We start from the raw sequence: 18,911 nt of genomic DNA, 5'->3' as shown, positions 1-18,911 counted from the left end.
TAAAGAACTTAAATACCAAGAGAAATATTTACTGCTCATGGTCATGTAATAAAAATGACAATACCACCAAAGTTGATTTACACTTGTAATGCTATACATCAAATCATCAAAAGAATACCTTATAGAACCTGACACACAAAGCAGTAGTCATCAAAACCATCTGGTATTAGTCAAAAAATAGAGAGATCAGACTAAACAAGGAATAATCAGAAACAACTGAACTTGATAATCTAGTTGTGCTGTAAGAAATGACGAATGTGATTAATACAGAGAAACCTGGAAAGATTCATATTAACTGATGGAGAGTGAAGTAAGCAGAGCCAAGAAAACAATCTACACAGTGACTAGAATAATATTAAAGGAAAAATAACTACACACACAAAATAAAATGTGAATGTGCAAAATAAGGAATAATCAGGGTTCAAATGACATGGGAAAACATTTCCCTTTCACTCCTTTGCAGAGGTGGGTGGATTATTGCACACTGTACAGATTTTCACTTTTTTTAAGGTCTTAATCAGTTATGCTGATTTATTCTTTTTCTCTTATACTTCAATAAAAGTTTATTTACTTATTTATTTAATTTTAAAAAAGTTATAGTTGAACTTAGCATACAAAAATCATTATTTTTGCCATAGTAAAATAACTGATACTTTTTTTTTGAGGCAAACAGGGTTAAGGGACTTGTCCAGGGTCACACAGCTAGTGTCTGAGACTCGATTTGAACCCAGGTCCTTCTGACTCTAGGGTCAGTGCCCCTTTGATACTTCTCTAATGGTTGGTATGTAAGAAGTTGCCTAGTACATTTATGCAACAGAACATCACAATTCAAACTTTTCCCACTGACATACTATCTTTCAAGTTCCAACTGCGATGACACCTCCTCCATGAAGTCTCTCTGATCTTTTTGGCTGGAATGATTTCTCACCCATCTGATCTTATTATATACTCCTTTTAGGCACTCATCACAGTCAAATTTTTATTTTATTTGTCTGTGGTCTTATCTATCCCTACTAGACTAGCATTTCTCAAGTTAGGGGCTAGAACTTACTTAAATATCATTGTGTCTCCCCTATTGCCTAGTATAGTGTGTTGCCCAGGACAGCATTTCAGCAAACATTCCTATCAGCAAATCAACAAGTAATGGGCTTGTTTAGGACTGATACAATTTAGTTTCCCTATTAAAGTCCTACCTCATGCTTGGTTGTTTTGAAGTAGGCCAGCCAAGTCTCAGTTACAGTGGTGGCCATGAGGAGCATGTTGTGTAGGCAGAAGTGAAGTGACTGACCTGCCCTTCCCAAAGGTATGGGTAATCACCTCCCCAGCAACAAGAGCAGTGCGGGGGGTCCTGCACAGGGAATGTCATGAAGTTTTTACAATTTACTTGCTGCTTAACTAAAAGCAGCAACTTTGTTCTAGCTCAGGGAGAGCTCCCCCAAGACTTGCAGTTTTCCCTTCTTATTTAAGTTCTTCTTTGTTAGAAATACATGTTTTGGGAAGCTCATATGATACGTTCTAGGAGAAAAGGCGAAGAGGGCCAAAGAGCACTAACATGGTCAAAACTGGATCTGAGGACTAGCACAGAAACAAGGGGAGCATCCCCGGAGAGAATGCGTGGTGGCGGCTCTACTGAAAGAGAGAAGGAGATTATGTTCCTAGCGCCTGCTGGGAGACAGGGGTATCCTGGCGGACTGTCAGACGGACAGTAGGCCCATAGTGCTGCACTAGTGGCCCCTCTTAAGCCCTTTACTAAAAGGACTGTATAAATTAATAAGACCAGGTTTTCAACCAGCCACATTCAGGCCAATCATTAATGGAGGTATCTGATAACCAAAATGGAGAATGGGTATAACTTCATTTATAAAGTGGCAACTCAAAATAGTCCCTGCTTTTTTGAGGAAGTTGGCCTGACCTAGGGTGGGGCAAGTAATGTGGACTCACTTTATAGGCACCAGAATTAGCCTGTGTCACTGATTTTCCTTTGATTATCAACCCACCTTAGTCAATCCCCAAATACTTTTATGAGAAGTCAGCTTTAATACAATAGAAAGGTCCTAGCTATGGGATGCTGGTTAAGTCATTTTACCTCTCTGGGCCTCAGTTTCCTTAGCTATAAAATAGTCACATGATGGATAACAGATGCATACCCCAAATGCTGCAATAGCATCTTTGAAATAGTAAAAGGCCAATTGGAAGGTTTCTGGGACACTAAGGATATTCTTTATGGAGGATTAGAAAAACTGCAGAGTCGTAGAGGAAGTGTCTACATAGATGAAACTACAGATTCAAAAAAGTATTCAAGTAATAATCGCATGACCTTGTCACAAATTTGGTATGAGTTAATGTTGAATTTTTATTATCTAGCATGCGAATTTAAACTTTTTTTTTCAAATGGGAGAAAAATTCCCCTTCCCTCCAGTTTGGGGGGACCCCCTGCCCACACACCTGGAACGTGTACGTTTCCTGCTGATTCCTGGGCTGTTGCTCAGACGGTAAGCTGTTGGAACACTTCTTTCTTCTCTTCTTCTCTCAGGAGAGTGAGCTCTTCTTCGAGGCGACCTTGACCGTGACCTGAATGAAGATCAAGTAGATTTATTTATTGCTGGTTTTGATCTGACTCTATCACATTACTTCTCTATCACTCCAGCAGTAATCAGACATCATCTAAGCCTACAAAGAACTAGAAAGAAGGTTCTTGAAGATGCGGTTATTATAAAGCTCTCCACATGGACTAGTCTGTGTCATGTCAGAACCCCCCATATCCAGGTGCACAAGATTTCTTTCTTCTTTCTTCCTCTTCTCTCAACCATCTAAATCTACAGAGTAGATTTCTTATCTGTGCTGAACTTTCAACCCATATATAACTGAATCTGGAGCTGTCTGCTGCTTAGCCAATTCTCAATTATACAAAATCTGATGATATAATTTATGGATTACTTAGGCCTTATGCTTCATTTCCCCTCTTTCCTATTTTTTTTTTTTGTATTTTTCCTGCTCATTAGTAGATTTTATTACAGTCTGGATATGAGAAAGGCATTACAATTCAAAGTAGTTAATTTTATTTGCTGAGATTTCAAGTAAAAGGTTTGCTTGGGGAAGAGGCTAAAATAAGGTTTGGAAATTACCTGTGAATTTCATTTATTCATGCTATCCCTCTGTCCTATTAGTATGGATAATCAAGGATTGGCAGCAGTTCTCACTGGGACACAGAATTTACCCAACTCTCTAACACCCAATTCTTTTTTTGGCTTGAAGCCTAAATACTTCAATCCAATTCTGAATGTCTTTTCAAATTAACATTAAAGCACCACTTTGTTTTTAAGTTCATAAGACTTCCTGGAAATTATCTACTCCAATGAAAACTTTGGCAATACTTTTCATGTGCCTGAGAGAGATGTCTTTTATTCATCCAGTACCACAATCTGCATAAACCAATGATAATCTGTGAATGGTACTTCCACCTGGGACACTAACCCACTTTAGCGTCAGAGTCCTTAACATAAGGTCACTTAACAATGGTTTTAGGACTTTTCTATTGCATTTTTTTCATTCAATAAAATTATACATTTTCAGGAACACATGCAATAATCAATTGGAAAAAAATCATCTCTTCTCTTGTTTTCATAACAACCCACTTGAAAACAATCTAAGAAGAGCAGCTTGATTTTGCCACTTAAAAAAAGACTCTACATTGATTCATTTTACTTACAATTACAAAAAAAACATTGCTGTTGCAGAGACCAATGATGCATTAAAATACCAGTTATAATCACATTCCACCCTCCAGATTCATACAGAAGCAGAGCCATTCTTCAAGAAATATAGCAATGAAATAGACCCCTTTCTGGTAGAAACTATGGTATCCAATCAGTTTTAAGCTCTTCTCTCATGTAATTCTTCATAACTTAGAAAACTAATTTTTTCTCAGACCTTTCTTAAGATTAATAAAACAGATTACAAAGGTTGAGGTCAGTTAGACACCTTGACATTTTACCAGGTTTTCCCTCAAAAGAGTTCCAGGAGTCAAATCTTTTCGATGTCGAAGCTGCCTGATAACTGTCTTGATCTGTTGCTGCTGCCACTGATGAGCTGCTCTGACATGGCTCCGTGTTCAGTGTCCCTGTGGAGGCTGTGGGTCTGTGATATGGAGGCACACACTTCACATTCAGAATAAAATGTGCTAGATTTGGTGTTAACTAGAATCCCGAAAAAGCTCGGTACCTTAATCAAAGCTCTATTATCACCTTATGGAGCGCTTACACGTATAAGTCTAACCAAACCCTCATATTATCAGGAAAGTCACTTAGCTCTTAATGTTTGTGAAGACTGGTACCCCAATAACACTTTGAGGCAAATTGAAATGGAAATAGTTATTAGCGTTAGATTCCAAATCATTCTGGAGAAAAGGGCATTTAAAAAGTTCAGAAAGCTGCATGAGATATTTTAAAATTTTCTATTAATTACAACAGCTCTCATGCTTCGTATACTACTAATTAGGTTTTTACAATGGTCATATATCCAAATTTTTGAAAATCACAGCAAAGCTAAAGAAGTTGACATTCTATCTTCTCAGTAAACCACCCAAATAAAGCAAATGCAGGGGTTTTCAAAAAATATTTGTCTGAATTTGCAGTCTTTCAAGCACGATCTCTGTAAAAACTCAAATTCATAGGTAAAACGTTACTTTAAAAATGAAAACAACAAACCATCATTTTGAGATTTGTTTAAATTACTATAAAAAGAAACTTCAAAAGTTTCATTTGAAGGAAACAATTGTAACTTTCTCCAAACTTCTTTCACTGATCTACATCTCACCTAATGTATTTTAGTTACTGCTTGAAGACCTTTAAATGAGTAAGCGGAGTTTAACAACAGACTGCTAGGATAACAAAGCAAGAACACTGGGGATGTTCTCAGCTTCTAGTTGTCTTGAAATTTAAATGGTGGATGTAGTTTTAATTTATAAATCCTACATCCTCTACTAGATAATAAGCTACTGGGCTCAAGTCTCTTTTCCTACATATACAAATACATGCACAGACTGGCTTTAGAGGTCAGGCTTCAAAAAGATGTATGCTCACACGAACACAATCAATATTTTTATTTACAGGTTTAATCCTTCTACCTGCATGATCAGCAGACTGAGTTCATCACATAGGTTATTTGGCTTTGATTCCCCCAACCTTAAACATGATCCTACTTTTTCAGGCTTCAGTCTGGTTATGTTTGAGGTGTTTAATATTTAAAGTAGCCAAATGTAAAGTTGAGATGAAAGCATTTAGAGAAACAAATCATTTATGATAAACACAGAGAATAGAGATTCACATAGGACTACTATACATAGAAGTTGACAAACTTTTGAGTTGAAATCAGGAAATTCAAGGAACTAAGTATCTTACTTTAATAAACAAGATCTAGATAACAAAATTAGAATAGCTCCAAAGATAAATCCAGAGACTATAGGTAAGTACAACTAAAACTATAAATCCTCTTACTAAAAAAATTTGAAAATTAAATCGGAAATATAATAGGTACATTATCATCAATAATTCAAACTATAGAATTTAAACGTCAGGCAACAATATTAAGTTGTGTGAGAAACTTCTTAAAATAATTTATCCCAAAAGACAAAGAAAATATTCAAAAACGAGATTCAGAGAAAATGCAAATTAAAACAATAAAATGAAAAGACTTCCACATTTAATGTTGGTTTAAGAAAAAACACTCAATATATCTTTCACTCTATTTTTTGAGACACATTATACTTTTCCTAGAAAAGTATAGAGAGATTTTCACTTATGGGATCCGTAGGTATTCTACAGCTAACACAAGATACACAGGATTTCAATAAGTCCATAAATATTAGAGTGCACATGGGGTTTCCACCCTCCGGTAGAACATACACCAGACTGCCTCTCACTTTATTGTTTAGACTGGCTAATTTAAAAAAGAAAACACATTTCAATTATAGTATAGTTTCATCTAATCAGAAATGACAGAAAATGGCATCTTTAATTTTCAGCTTGTAGCACTCCTTTCAGAACCACCATGTAATTTAAACTATCCCAGAACTCCTAAGTTATTTGAATATTTATATACTCTCATATCTGCAATGCATTAAACTATTTGAAAGAAAACTATTTATAAATTATGACAGTTAATATGTTAATTAATAATGGTTAATAAATTTCTTTTTTTTTCTTTTTTTTTAAGCAATTGGTGTTAAGTAAATTGCTCAAGGTTACATGGCCAGTTATTTCTGGGTGTGGTGCTAAGTATCTGGACCCAGATTCGATCCTCAGGTCATCCCGACACTGGGGCCGGTGCTCTTACTCGATGAGCCACCTGGCCGCCCCTAAGCAATTGGGGTTAAGTAACTTGTTCAAGGTTATAAGGCCACGTGTTTCTGGGTGGTTTCTGGTGCTAAGTGTCTGAACCCGGATTCGATCCCCAGGTCATCCCGACACTGGGACCAGTGCTCTTACTCACTGTGCTACCTGGCCGCCAATGGTTAATAAATTTCGAGGAAAAAAACCTATTCACACATTTGAATATTTTACATAATGTTTTGAAAAGTGACCCCTTCTCCCCATTTTGGAAATGCTGAACTTCTATGCCATTCAGATGTCCAAAAAAATATTATAAGTAATGGTACAATGCAAGTAGGGAAATTAGGTGGCCAAAGACTGTTACCAGCATAGGAAAAAAAGGAAGTAATACTGAATGCAACTCAAAGCAGTCATTCTACACTGCTAAGGCTGAGACAGGAGTCTGCATAAAAGAAGGTAATTAAAGGCAGGGAAGCAAGAGCTTGTTTAACTCATGTTCCTGGGATTCTGGAGGCATTACAAACCGGCCCTTCAGCACAACTGAGGCTCTTATGCCCCTCTTACTTCGGCCCCTGAAGGATGGTTGGGATTACAATAGGTCATTCAGTACCTTGGGACCCTCTTTACAGGATGTAATACTGGGAAATGAAGTACAAAGGAGAAGTATTGTCATTTCCAAGGGTAAGTACTTGGTAAAATGTTTTAACTAACAAAAATGTCTGCCTTAGCCAATTATTATTGAAGGCATCAATTTAGCTTCATTTTTGTTGTCCTGCAATTTGCTTGACATCACTTTATGCCTATAAAAGCAAAGCCTCCATGGACTGCAGTTTTGGACCAGTCAGTTCAGTTAAACCTTGATTTCACTGATGGTTTTTAATAAACTGACTGATTCACCGACTTAATGGCCAAAGTGACCATTTTTTGTTATCACTATAAAGAATCATATTTAGAGCTATGAAAATACTTTATTGTTACTTTGATAGAATATTTTTATGCTTATATAAAACATTTATATGTCTCTTGAATATATCAGCACTGGATAAACACATTGTCCTTTTAGAGATAGATTTAATGTTTTATAGATAGTAAATAAAATGACACCAAAGCTAAAAACTCAGAGCCTAAGTCTTAGAATAACACTTTTAATTTCTGAATATAACCACTTGGAAAACAAAGTGTGTAACAATTACAGCATAATTTTCTTAATTAAAACTTAGCAAGCAGAACAAATGCAAACATTGCAAAGGAAAAAGTTGTTTTGAATTAACCCTGAAAGATTTTCCTAAGACCAACTTCTCATACTTAAGCAACAAAATAAACATTCTATTTTATCTTCACATTGTTAACAGCCCTTAAAACTGTAGACTTTCTGAGACCTTTATAAACTTTAGCTCTCTGCTGCTCTAGAAATTTCGAGTATCACTGGACTTGCCATAGATGATTATAAAGACATCTCTGCATCTGCTTTACACGTCCTTCCTCAGCCAAATGCTACTTTCTAAACAGTATTTTCACGAGAGAGAAAACACAAATGCCCACCAGGGGCTTTCAAAGAGAGACAAGAGAAGCAACAATGACAGACATTTCATTACCAAAACATCCAAAGGAGGCAGGTTTGAACTCATTATCTTTCCCTTTAGCCCCTCCTCCTTTCCAAACTTTCCTATTACTTCAGGGCACATTATGTGTCTTTTTCAGGTGTTTTTCTGAGTCACAATATGGTTAAGTTCACCCATCCTAAATCATGGAATTTTAAAATGCTTCTATATTAGGGCAAATCGACATCATTTTACCCATTTTTAATTTTTGTTTTTTTAAAAGAGGCCAGTATAAATCTATCTTTTCTCTTGAAAAGAAAATATAAAAAACAAAAGCACGAATTTAATGAAGAATACATGGACTACAAGTTAAAAAGTAATTAAATGAGATTTCTTCCCCTTTAATTTCCTAAAAGCAGTCACTCTTATTATAACAAAGCACTAAATACTACGACTCACAAAAGTCTGAATGCTTTTATTTACACTGTCAGAAGTATTAATTCTATTTACTTCCTTTGCCATTAATTCTTCAATCACCAGATTAAAGAGAAGGGGACTTTACTCCTGATGCTGTCCATCACATGACAACTTTTTTTCACAAGATAGTGACTGGCAGAGGTAGTATAGAAAGACTAGCTTTTAAAAATAAGGAAAACAAAACAAAATGAAAAGCCCAAACCACTTTTATTATACTTTTTAAAACCTTATGAGCTTTTCACTGCCCGCATACACTTCCATGTGACTATGCAGACTAAGTACACATTTATAAATCTACTAGCAAAGATTTCTTTGGTACTGAAATCTGGCATCAAAAGAAATGAGACAGTTAAGGAAGAGTTTATAGAAAAAAAAAGAACCCTCTATTTTTCAGGCAATGTTGTGTCGGACACATTCATTAATCTACTTGATGACAGATGAGTTGTTAAAATCTAAACCATTTTTAAACTGTCCTGATTGAAGGTGTTGAACAACCCTCCCCCTAGACCATAAGCTCCATTAGGGCAGGTTTTATGTGTTATTTATCTCTATTATTTAGGGAACTCCCCAATACTAGGCACTCAATAAATATTAATGGAATTGAAAAGGATTATCTTTGAATATGCTGAAAGTTAAAAACACAAAAATCTAATTTTCTTCATTATCATTAACTATATTTACAAGGATTTAATGAAGCAGTCCAATTTTCTCTTAAATAAAAACTGATCTGAAAAATGAAGAAAAAGACTATTTTTTGCAGACTCACCTTGACCGTCGGACAGTTCTATAGGCACTGGGAAGAGAATGCTTTGCTTTTGAATGTGATCTAGACCTGGACTTGGATGATGAATGGTATTTGGGAGAGCGGGATCTTGTCCGAGACCTTTTTTTGTGCTTTTTCTTTTTCTTTTCCTTTTCTTCTTCTCGGGGAGGATCTTTACTTTTGCTTGAAGGCCTTTCTGGTGGCTTAACTTCCAAAGCTGGCAGAGGTCTCACTCCAGTTAGTAAAGCACATGGCATATTACTGACTTCCTGAAAGAATGAAGTCAATGGCTGGCTGTTAAAAAACAACAACTGCTGTGGTGGCCCAAGTACAGTCAAAAACCCCAATGTGAAGAATGAGCCCTCACACCAGTAAAACAAGCACTTTTACTCTGCACTTGTTCCTCTGTTCTTCTCCCCATCTTGACTCCTTGGTGAATCTGTTCAATTCTATGGAGTCTTCAAGTCTCTGGCCCCCTTAGCCTTGTGGCATTCTTACCATCTGCTACCATTCTCCATGTCTACTGTTGAATGTAGATGGAGACAATCACACAACCATTCTGGGTGGGTCCACTACAAATTTATATTACACAAGCTCAACTGGACCCTCACCTCTGTGAGGCAATCTTCAACACCTCCCTAATTAATTCGCTATTCCACACTGGCTTTTCTAAATTCTGTTTTCAGGCTTCCTCAAACATCCCATGACTCCTCTTTTCCCCATCCTGCCAGTCAAGGATCTCGTCTCAAATCTTACTGAGAAAAAAAGGTCATTTGCCAAGAGCTGCCCTCTTCTTCCTTCCCATCTCCCATTACCCAGATGTCACGTGTCACTATCTGACACATACTGCTGTGCCTTCACCCATCTCATGTGAAGAGGTGGCCTTATTCCTTGCCAAAACTAATTCCTCTACATAGAATAAGGAATTTTGTCTCATCTGTTTCCTTTAGCAGACTGCCTCCTCTATCATCTCCACTATCTCTCTTATCTTCAATTTCTATTTGTCTCTTAATGGCTGCTCCTCTACTATCATTATGTCTGCCTCTCCCCCATAATAAAAAGTTCTCATTTGATCCGTCTCCACTACTGTTTTATATCTCTTCTGCCTTTTGCAACTAAACTTGAAAAAGCCACCTATGACAGTTGCCTCTATTTTTCCTCCTCACTCTCTTAACCCCTTACAACTCATCTGCCAATCTTACTACTCCACCAAAATGGTTCTCTTCAGTTAGCTGCCAAACCCAATGGTCTTTTCTCAGTCCTCATCCTCCTCAATCTCTCTGCAGCCTTTAACACTGCTCATCACTCTCTTCGGTTTTCCTTTCTCTCTAGGTTTTCAGGACATCACTCTCTCCTGGTTCTCCTCCTGCCTATCAGACTGCTCCTTCTCTTGTCTCCTTTGCTGGATCCTCATCCAGGGCACATCAGGGGTCTGTCATGGGACCTGTTCTCTTCTCCCTCTATGCTACTTCATTTGGTTGATGAGATCATCAACTCCTATGGATTCAATTACAATATTTATGCTGATGATTCAGATATTCTGAATTGGATGTCCAACAGACATCTTAAACTCAATTATGTTCAAACAAAACTCAGCTTTCCCACTAAACCATTTCCCTTTCCAAACCTCCCTATTACTACAGTGGGCAACACCATCCTTCCAGTCCCTCGGCTGACCACTTAGGTGCCATCCTTTGTCTCTTCAGTATCTCTCATCCCCCATATTCAATCTGTTGCCAAGGCTTGTACATTTTGTTTTTGTAAAATCTCTTGCATAGTTCCCTTTCCTCAGATACTGCCACTCTTCTGGTAGAGACCTTTATCAACTCACCCCTGGACTACTGCAATAGCCTGCTGGGTCTGCCTTTCACAAATCCCTCCTGACTACTCAACTGCCAAAGTGATTTTCCTAAAGAGCAGGACCAACTATGTCAATGAACTCCAGCGATCCTCTATCATCCAGAATCCTTTGTTTGGTGTTCAAAGTCCTTCATAACCTATTTCTCTACCCTTCCACCTTATACTCCCATCACAAACTCTTTGATCCCATGATACTGGCTCCCTCTTGCTGTTCCACAAACAAGGTATTTCATCTTCAGACTCAGGTCATTTTCTCTGGTGTTCCCTATGCCTGGAATGTTCTCCCTCCCCATCTCCATCTTCTGACTTTGTTGGATTCCTCCAAGTGCCAATTAGCCCCCCCCCCCCTCTTAATTCTAGGGCCTTCTTTCTGTTAACTGTTTCCCATTTATTCTGTTTGTGCACAGTTGTTTGTTTATTGTCTCCCTGTTGGGTTGGGAGCTCCCTGAAGGTGACGCCTTTCTTTGTATCTCTAGCTCTTAGCACAGTGCCTAGCCTATAGTACATGCTTAATAAATGCTTACTGATTGGGTTATTTTAGACTGAAATAGATATAGTCCCATCTGTTTTAAATAACCAACCTATCCTCTGCCACAAATAACATGTTTAACTAAGCCTGTACTTGGAAAAGTGACTAAAGTCATTAAATAATAATTTTAGAAGAGAAAATTATCCAGCTAAAGTTCTGAGACTACACAAACATTTTCACTAATGTATCTGTGGGGAAAGTGGCAGTTTAGTGCCCAGATAGCCAGTTTTGGAGTCAGGACAATCTGGGTTCAAGTCTTATCTCTGACAAATATTGCTGTGTAACCTGTCAAGTCCCTTAATGTCTCAGGGCCACAGGTATTTCCCTAAAAGTTCAAGTTGTGGGGGAGGTGTTAATCTGTACTGGCAGGGAGGGTTTTTTTTTTTAAAACATGGAGTTCTTTATGCCAATGCAATGGACAGAGCTAACCCAGAAAAGAAATTTTGGCAGGAGGAAAATGTGGACATCAAAGGTTCCATTCAGGGGCGGCCAGGTAGCACAGCGAGTAAGAGCACTGGCTCCAGTGTTGGGATGACCTGGGGATCAAATCCGGGCTCAGATACTCAGCACCACACCCAGAAATAACTGGCCATGTAACCTTGAGCAAGTTACTTAACCCCGATTGCTTAAAAAAAAAAAAAAGGTGTTTCAATGCATAATTCTTCAGATTTGTACATGGAGGAAAAAAAGAAAGGAAAAAGAGAGAAAAAAGCTTTTGCACTTTGAAATCTCTCCCATATACCAATTTCCTCAACTGCGTACATACCCTGTTAGAAACCTGTAGGGCTAAAGACTAATAAGAGATATGTAAAAGTGAGTGGTCAGATGTAGGTCTTGGGTGAAGTGTCCAGTCCTGAGGACAGGGCAGTGGAACACCAGGAACAGTGCTGGCTCCCCGGGTCACTGTGTATAGGCTGGCAGGTCATTCCGCGATTTGGTCCTGGGCTTTGCTAATTCTTAAAATGGGGCAGCATCTGCCTGGATGAATTTGAAGTGATGCTCCCTTCCAGCTCTCACATACTAAAATCATGTGGTTCTAATTGACATTCTGTGAGTAAATCTACATTTCATATTTGTCAGGGAAAGAAATAACAATTTACTTAGAAAAAGCGATTAAGTTCTATTTTCTGTTAATGTGATAAAATATCTTTTATGAATCAAAACAACACTGAAGATTGCTCCTCATCAACGAATGAACTTAAAATAAGACACATTTTGTTTTAAGGTAATTACTGCAAATGCAAAGGTATGCAGTCCCCTAAACACCTTTATACTAAGAATAGAAAGGTCATTCCTCAACTTATTCTAAATGAATAATTTTAGCTACAGTCAATTAACCATCACACACCTCAAGACACACAGAGAAATCTGCAATTTATCATTTTGTGCCTCAGAGAATTCTGCTTCGAGGTTTATTTAAAACAATGCCAGTCAGGCAGCCACTACAGGTTTGTCCTTTATTTCAAATTCTGTCACTCCCAAGTGGTTGTTTCATAGGAATTGGGAAAATCAGATTTATCCAAGTATAATTTCCATTCTGCCTATCCTGACATTTCCTCTATTTATGACTAGGAGGCCTAATTTGAATACAACAGGAACTAACAGATTAAAACATGGAACTTGTAAATTAGAGTTTGGTAATTAATTTGTGCTTCCCACTTCCCTATTTAAATATGTATTATCACAAAGAAATGCTCAAAAAACATTTGGATAGCTATAAACCATATGTGGTTTAAATTATTATACCAAACTGTAACCAAAATTACTATTCTCAACTGTTTTGAGACTAGCTATTTTTGTAATATTTATAAAACACAGAAAAATAATGCTAAACTTGTTTGAGTTTCAAGGATCATAAATAGGTTTGAGAATTATCACCTAAATTAACAACCTGGTTTATTATAATATAGGACAGAGCTGGTTTACAAGCATATGTATTCAAATTAAACTAACAAAACAATCTGGGTTATTTTAATGTGATATTTTTGTTTTTAAAACTTCTCCTTTGAAATAACCCTTGAAGCCAACTGTTCCTTCTCACATGTTTTTTTTATATCAAGCACATCAGTTTGACTAACAAAGATGACAGTGATTTTAAAGTGAGAAACATTTAAGAGAATGAAACATAAGTGGTAAAATCTATCACTCTGAATGTCTGGAAAAAGAGAATGTAGTTAATTAAACATTTTGGCAACAGATTTATCATATTAATTATATATGGATTAGCTCTATACAGAGAGTCCAAATGCAACAAAATACATGAAACACTAACCACGGGAACAAAATATGTTTTGTTGATGATCCAGAAGCCTTTTTGGAAAATTATGAGTCGAGGGCCATCATTACTAAGCTATGCTGATTATCACTGCTGTATAACTGTGCAGAAATTAGCACTGAAACAGTAGGTAGGCTGACACACCTCTAGACAGAACACTTTTTGGTGAAGTGAAAGGAGCTTTGACAGATGATCAGATTCAAAATTAGGATAACACCACAGCAAACAGAATAGTATTATGGTAGTAGAATTTAGCAGATGAGGTTGACACCTAAATTCTAACTCCTGCATCTGGATTATCTGATCAACCATAACCACAAGATCAAAAGCTGACAGAGAATTTTAGAGCTAGAAAGTTTGTTCAGGATCATTGGGTTAATTTCAGTTTTTACAAAGAAGAAAGCTTAGCTGGAGGGATTTGCTCAAGGTCACAAAGTGAGTAAGCACAGGTGGCAATGCTAGTGCTACTAGAGACCCTGGTGGCACAACTGTACTAGTAGGGCCTACTACAGGTCTAGTTCCTAGAGTCCTTGTCATCTGCCTTCCAGTTCAGTTCTCCTTTTCCTAGAATTGGGTTGTTTTTTTTTTGAGATGTGGCATACTAAAGTCCCATAAACATGTAAAAAGCCCCAAGGATGATTAAAAAGGTAAAATTATCATCTGAATTTCAAATGACAGAAGGCAAGAACTAACTTCCTTGGGAAAGACCACTCATTTTCAAAATTCAGATATCTGTTTGAGCTTTCCTCTAGCGAACATGTAAGTGCCAATGACATTGGTTTACTTGTCCTTGGAAGCCAATTCTCTCTCTCTCTCTCTCTCCCTCCTGCCTTTTCACTGGCTGTAATCTATACTTCTCATTTACACTGCAAGCATCTTGTATTGTTGGCACGTTGTCTCCATGATTAGAATGTGGTGTTCTCAGAGGAAAGGGACTGGGTTTTTGCCTTTCTTTCCATCCCCAGTCCTTAGTACAACATCTGGTACATAGTGTTTGACAAATGCTTGTTGACTGACTGCCTGTGATGCTAGGTATTGGGGTCACAGACAAAAAAAAAATGAGCTCAAGGAGCTCATGAACACAATCATCACTGTGGTAATTCTTCTGGTTGGTGGAGATGTATTAGATACAGAAAGGTATGGCATGTAAATGTAGTTTCTAGTGCTTTTGGTACAGGGAAGGAGAAGGCACTAAGGAGGAAAATACCATATATGAGAAGTTGTAGCATGTGCACACAAACACATTCAATTACGGTGCACAGACATGTACACATGTACGTGTCTTTAGCTACAGAAGTAGTTTAAGTAGTAAATAGATTTCATTATCTGCCAAATGGGGATAATACTTGTAGTACCTATTTCACAGAGATGTTTTAAGACATAATCCTTAAAACTATAGCTATTATTATTTGAATTAAGGGATCTTGCTTTTATTATATTAACTAGTTTTTATGTGATAATGATGACACAATGTTTTCTTTGCTAATTGTTTGTATTTTTCAGTTTCCTGTTTTTATGCAAGGAAATCATCTCAGGTAAGATTTTCACATAAGAGTAATCAAGACATGGGGATGGGAGGGAGAAACAGGTTCCATAATTGATCTTTACACTTAAAGTGAAAACAGGACTTTGATTCATGCATTTGAAACTGGTCATTACGACAACTTGGATTAGATTCTGTCTGTGTTGGCAATCCTATTTTTAGCTTAATGATATTTATAGAACATTCCCTGTGGAGGTTCTTAGCACATCAAAAGAACATTTTAAAACCGATAACTAATCCAAAGATCCCAGCTATTGGGGCAAAAACTCACTATTTAACAAAAACTGTTGGGAAAACTGGAAAAGTCTTTGCAGACTAGGTTATCAACCAGCACTCACATTGTATATCAAGTAAGTTCCAAATTAGTACACAATTTAGACATAATGAGTGACACCAATAATAAATAAGAGAAGAATGGAGGAAATTTCCTGTCAAATGTGGGGATAGGGGAAGAGTTTGTGAACAAATAAGAGACAGAAAGGTTCATAAGAGGTAAAAGAGATAACTTTGATCACACAAAATTAAAAAGGCTCTGCACAAACCAACCCAAGGCAGTTAAAACAGAAGAGAAGCAGGAAATTAGGGGAAAAAAAAACATTTGCAGCATGGTTCTTTGATAAAGGTTACATTTCTAAGATAAATGGGAAATGAAGTCAAATTTATAAGAATAAGAGTCATTCCCCAATTGAAAAATGGTCAAAGGATATGAACAGGCACTTTTTAGAGGAAGAAATCCAAGTTATCAATAGCCATATGAAAAAAAACCTCTAAATCACTATTAGACAAAAATTAAAACAACTCAGAGGTAACAGCTGATGCCTATCAGATTGGCTAAGTTAGCAAAAAAGGAAAACGACAAATGCTGGAGGGGTTGTGGGAAAACGTACTTAAATGAATGTTACTATAGGAAAATGGGGGGAGGGGGATAAGTGGGGGTGGTGATAGAAGGGAGGACAGATTGGGGGAGGGGATAGTCAGAAGCAAATACTTTTGAAAAGGGACAGGGTCAAAGGAGAAAATAGAATAAATGGGGGGTGGGATAGGATGGAGGGAAATACAGTCTTTTACAATATTTCTATTATGGAAATGTTCTGCATAACTACATGTGTACAACCTATATTGAACTGCATGTCTTCTCAATGGGGGGGGGTGAGGAGCGAAGAAGGGAGAGAATCTGGAACTCAAAAATTTAAAAACAAATGCTAAAAAAAATTGTTTTTACATGCAACTGGGAAATAAGATATACAGGCAATGGGTGCAGAAATCCATCTTGCCCTGCAAGAAAGTAAGGGGTAAAGAGGGGATGGAGAGAATAGAAGAGAGGGCAGAATGGGGGAAGGGGGGTAATCAGTAATGCTTGCCATCTTGCGGTGGGGGTAGGGGGAGAAAATTTGGAACTCAAAATCTTGTGGAAATGAATGCTGAAAACGAAAAATAAATAATTGCATGGTGAGTGGAGCTGTTTAACTAGTCCAACTATTCTGGAAAGCAATTTGAAGCTATGTGCAAAAAACCATTAAACTGTATATAACCCTTTGACCTAGCAATACTGTTGCTAGATCTGTACCCCAAAGAGATGAAAGAAAGAGGAAAAGAACCCCTACGCACAAAAAATTTATAGAAGTTCTTTTTGTGGCGGCAAAGAATTAGAAACTGAGGAGAGCTGCTCATCAGCTGGGGAAACAAGTTATGGCATTATGGTATAAGAAATGATAAAGTGGATGGTTTCAGAAAAGCTCCTGGAAGATTTGTAGGAATTGATGCAAAATAAAAATGAAAATAACCAGAACCACTTATAATACAAAAACAATATTATAAAGATAATCAACTCTGAAAGACTTAGTAACTCCAATCAACACAATGATTAACCACAACTCCAAAAGCCTCATGATAAAACATGCTACCTACCTCCAAACTGGGAGATGATGGACTAAGAGGGCAGACAATGAATCCTATTTTTTCTTCTCTTTCCTCTCTCTCATTATTATTGTTTTTGGCCATGGCTAATGTGGAAATTTGTTTTGCAGGATCATACATATTTGTAATTTTTTAAAAACATTAATGGGTGGGAGAGGGGAAAGAGAGGAGAAAATTCAGAATTGAAAATAAAATAAAATAGAATAAAAAAACTAATAACTGACTTTGGGGATAAAAAAGTAAACAATCAGACTCAACACACAGTTCTGATAGCAAATGGCTCTGGTAAAGACAAGAGTTATGTACTGAAAAAAATAAGCTAGTAGTTTGAGAATTATAAACATATATACATCAATAAAAGCTTTCATATTACTAATCTGTATAATCTAACACCATCTTCCAATATTTTTGCTCACATAGAGCGTGAAATTGGTGCTAAACAAGCATATGGAAGCTTATCAGACAGTTTTCATTAATCTGAAGTTGACTGAGTAGAGGTGTTTGAAATTTAAGGACCTTCTTTGAAAGGGAAAGATGCTTTCCAGTAAGGCTGAAGGTGCATCAGGAGACTTACACTGTGAAACTTAGAGATGATCATTTGGATGGAGTCTAAGGTCATGAAGAATTAGCACTCTTTTTGGGAAAAATATCATTAGAAAAAGACACCACATCTCTTCTTCCTCTAGACTACTTCATTTTTTTATCTCAATGGAGTTTTTGTGCTTGGATCCTAGTTCTAGGACCATATCTCTCCCCAGCCCTAAGACACTATCTCTGTGGCTCATGAGTGGGCCTAGTGAGACAAACTATCTCTCCATGTTACAAGAACAAGTTGACCTCTGTAGGATTTCCCTTGTGTGAACAGGACTATCTTGTACCAGCAGAGCTTTCATGTACTTCTTCCTTCAGTTACCATGTACAATCCAGATGTCAATTCCCAAGGCTATCTTGTTACAGACACAGATGTACAGTACCCTTAGAAGCTTCCCCCTGTTCCCACCCCCACCCCCTATGCCAGTAGTGAATGATGTCTGTGCCCAAGGTAGAGAAACTGTATGTTCCTTTAGGAGCTGAATATTCCTTGATCCCCCCCTAATTAGCATACTTGCCTCATAACTCACTGAATTTCTTCTATATAAGCTTTAGCATCACTCCTGTTAGGCTGTAAGTTCCCTAAGGAGCTCTGCCTGCCATATTAGCCTTACAATAGACTCTTTACTGTAAGACTGCTTGAGTCTGTGAATTCTTTCCAGACAACTCTGCCCTGAACCTTGGTATTCTGGGATCCCTGAACCCCTAAATTGCATCAATTGCTTCAACTTTCATGGATTTAATTAACATCTCTATAGGCTGATGATCCTTAAATCTATTTGTCCTGCTCCAGTCTCCTTGCTGTCAGACCTCCAATCTCTCATCTCCAAATGTCTATTGGATATCTTAAACTCAAAGTATTCAAAACTAACTAATTATCTTGTCTTCATTGCACTGCCTGAAAGCACACCTCTACATAGTCAAACCATTTGATTGCCTGGCTCCCTGCTCCCCCAATAAAGGACCTAAATTAACCAGCTGCTTCCTTGAGAAAATCTAAAATGTTTAAGAAAATGTCTCTCACTCAATTTAAATGTTGAATCGAGCTTAATTTAAGACATTTGAGTTTAGCCACTAATCTAAATT

At 37.3% G+C, this 18,911-nt stretch overlaps 1 protein-coding gene across 6 annotated transcripts in view; it reads right to left on the bottom strand.

Annotated features, from left to right (window-relative positions):
* The window catches only part of LOC138171995 (splicing factor, suppressor of white-apricot homolog), a 126,107-nt gene that overhangs the window by 13,758 nt on the left and 93,438 nt on the right, over positions 1 to 18,911 (bottom strand). For 4 of the 6 annotated variants that reach the window (XM_069103235.1, XM_069101941.1, XM_069103862.1 and 1 more), the window contains 3 exons: positions 9,114 to 9,379; positions 3,982 to 4,137; positions 2,446 to 2,571 (listed from right to left, as the gene is read on the bottom strand). In XM_069103235.1, the coding sequence (XP_068959336.1) occupies positions 2,446 to 2,571; positions 3,982 to 4,137; positions 9,114 to 9,379 (548 nt within the window). The remainder of the gene's footprint in view (positions 1 to 2,445; positions 2,572 to 3,981; positions 4,138 to 9,113; positions 9,380 to 18,911) is intronic. The other 2 variants (XM_069102585.1, XM_069105062.1) reach the window with 1 other exon arrangement.

This window comes from Petaurus breviceps, unplaced genomic scaffold (genome assembly GCF_028583685.1).
Source record: "Petaurus breviceps papuanus isolate PSGF00001 unplaced genomic scaffold, PetGlider_PUasm1.0 100, whole genome shotgun sequence".
Taxonomy (NCBI): domain Eukaryota; kingdom Metazoa; phylum Chordata; class Mammalia; order Diprotodontia; family Petauridae; genus Petaurus; species Petaurus breviceps.
This window is presented reverse-complemented; position numbering and strand designations above follow the sequence as displayed.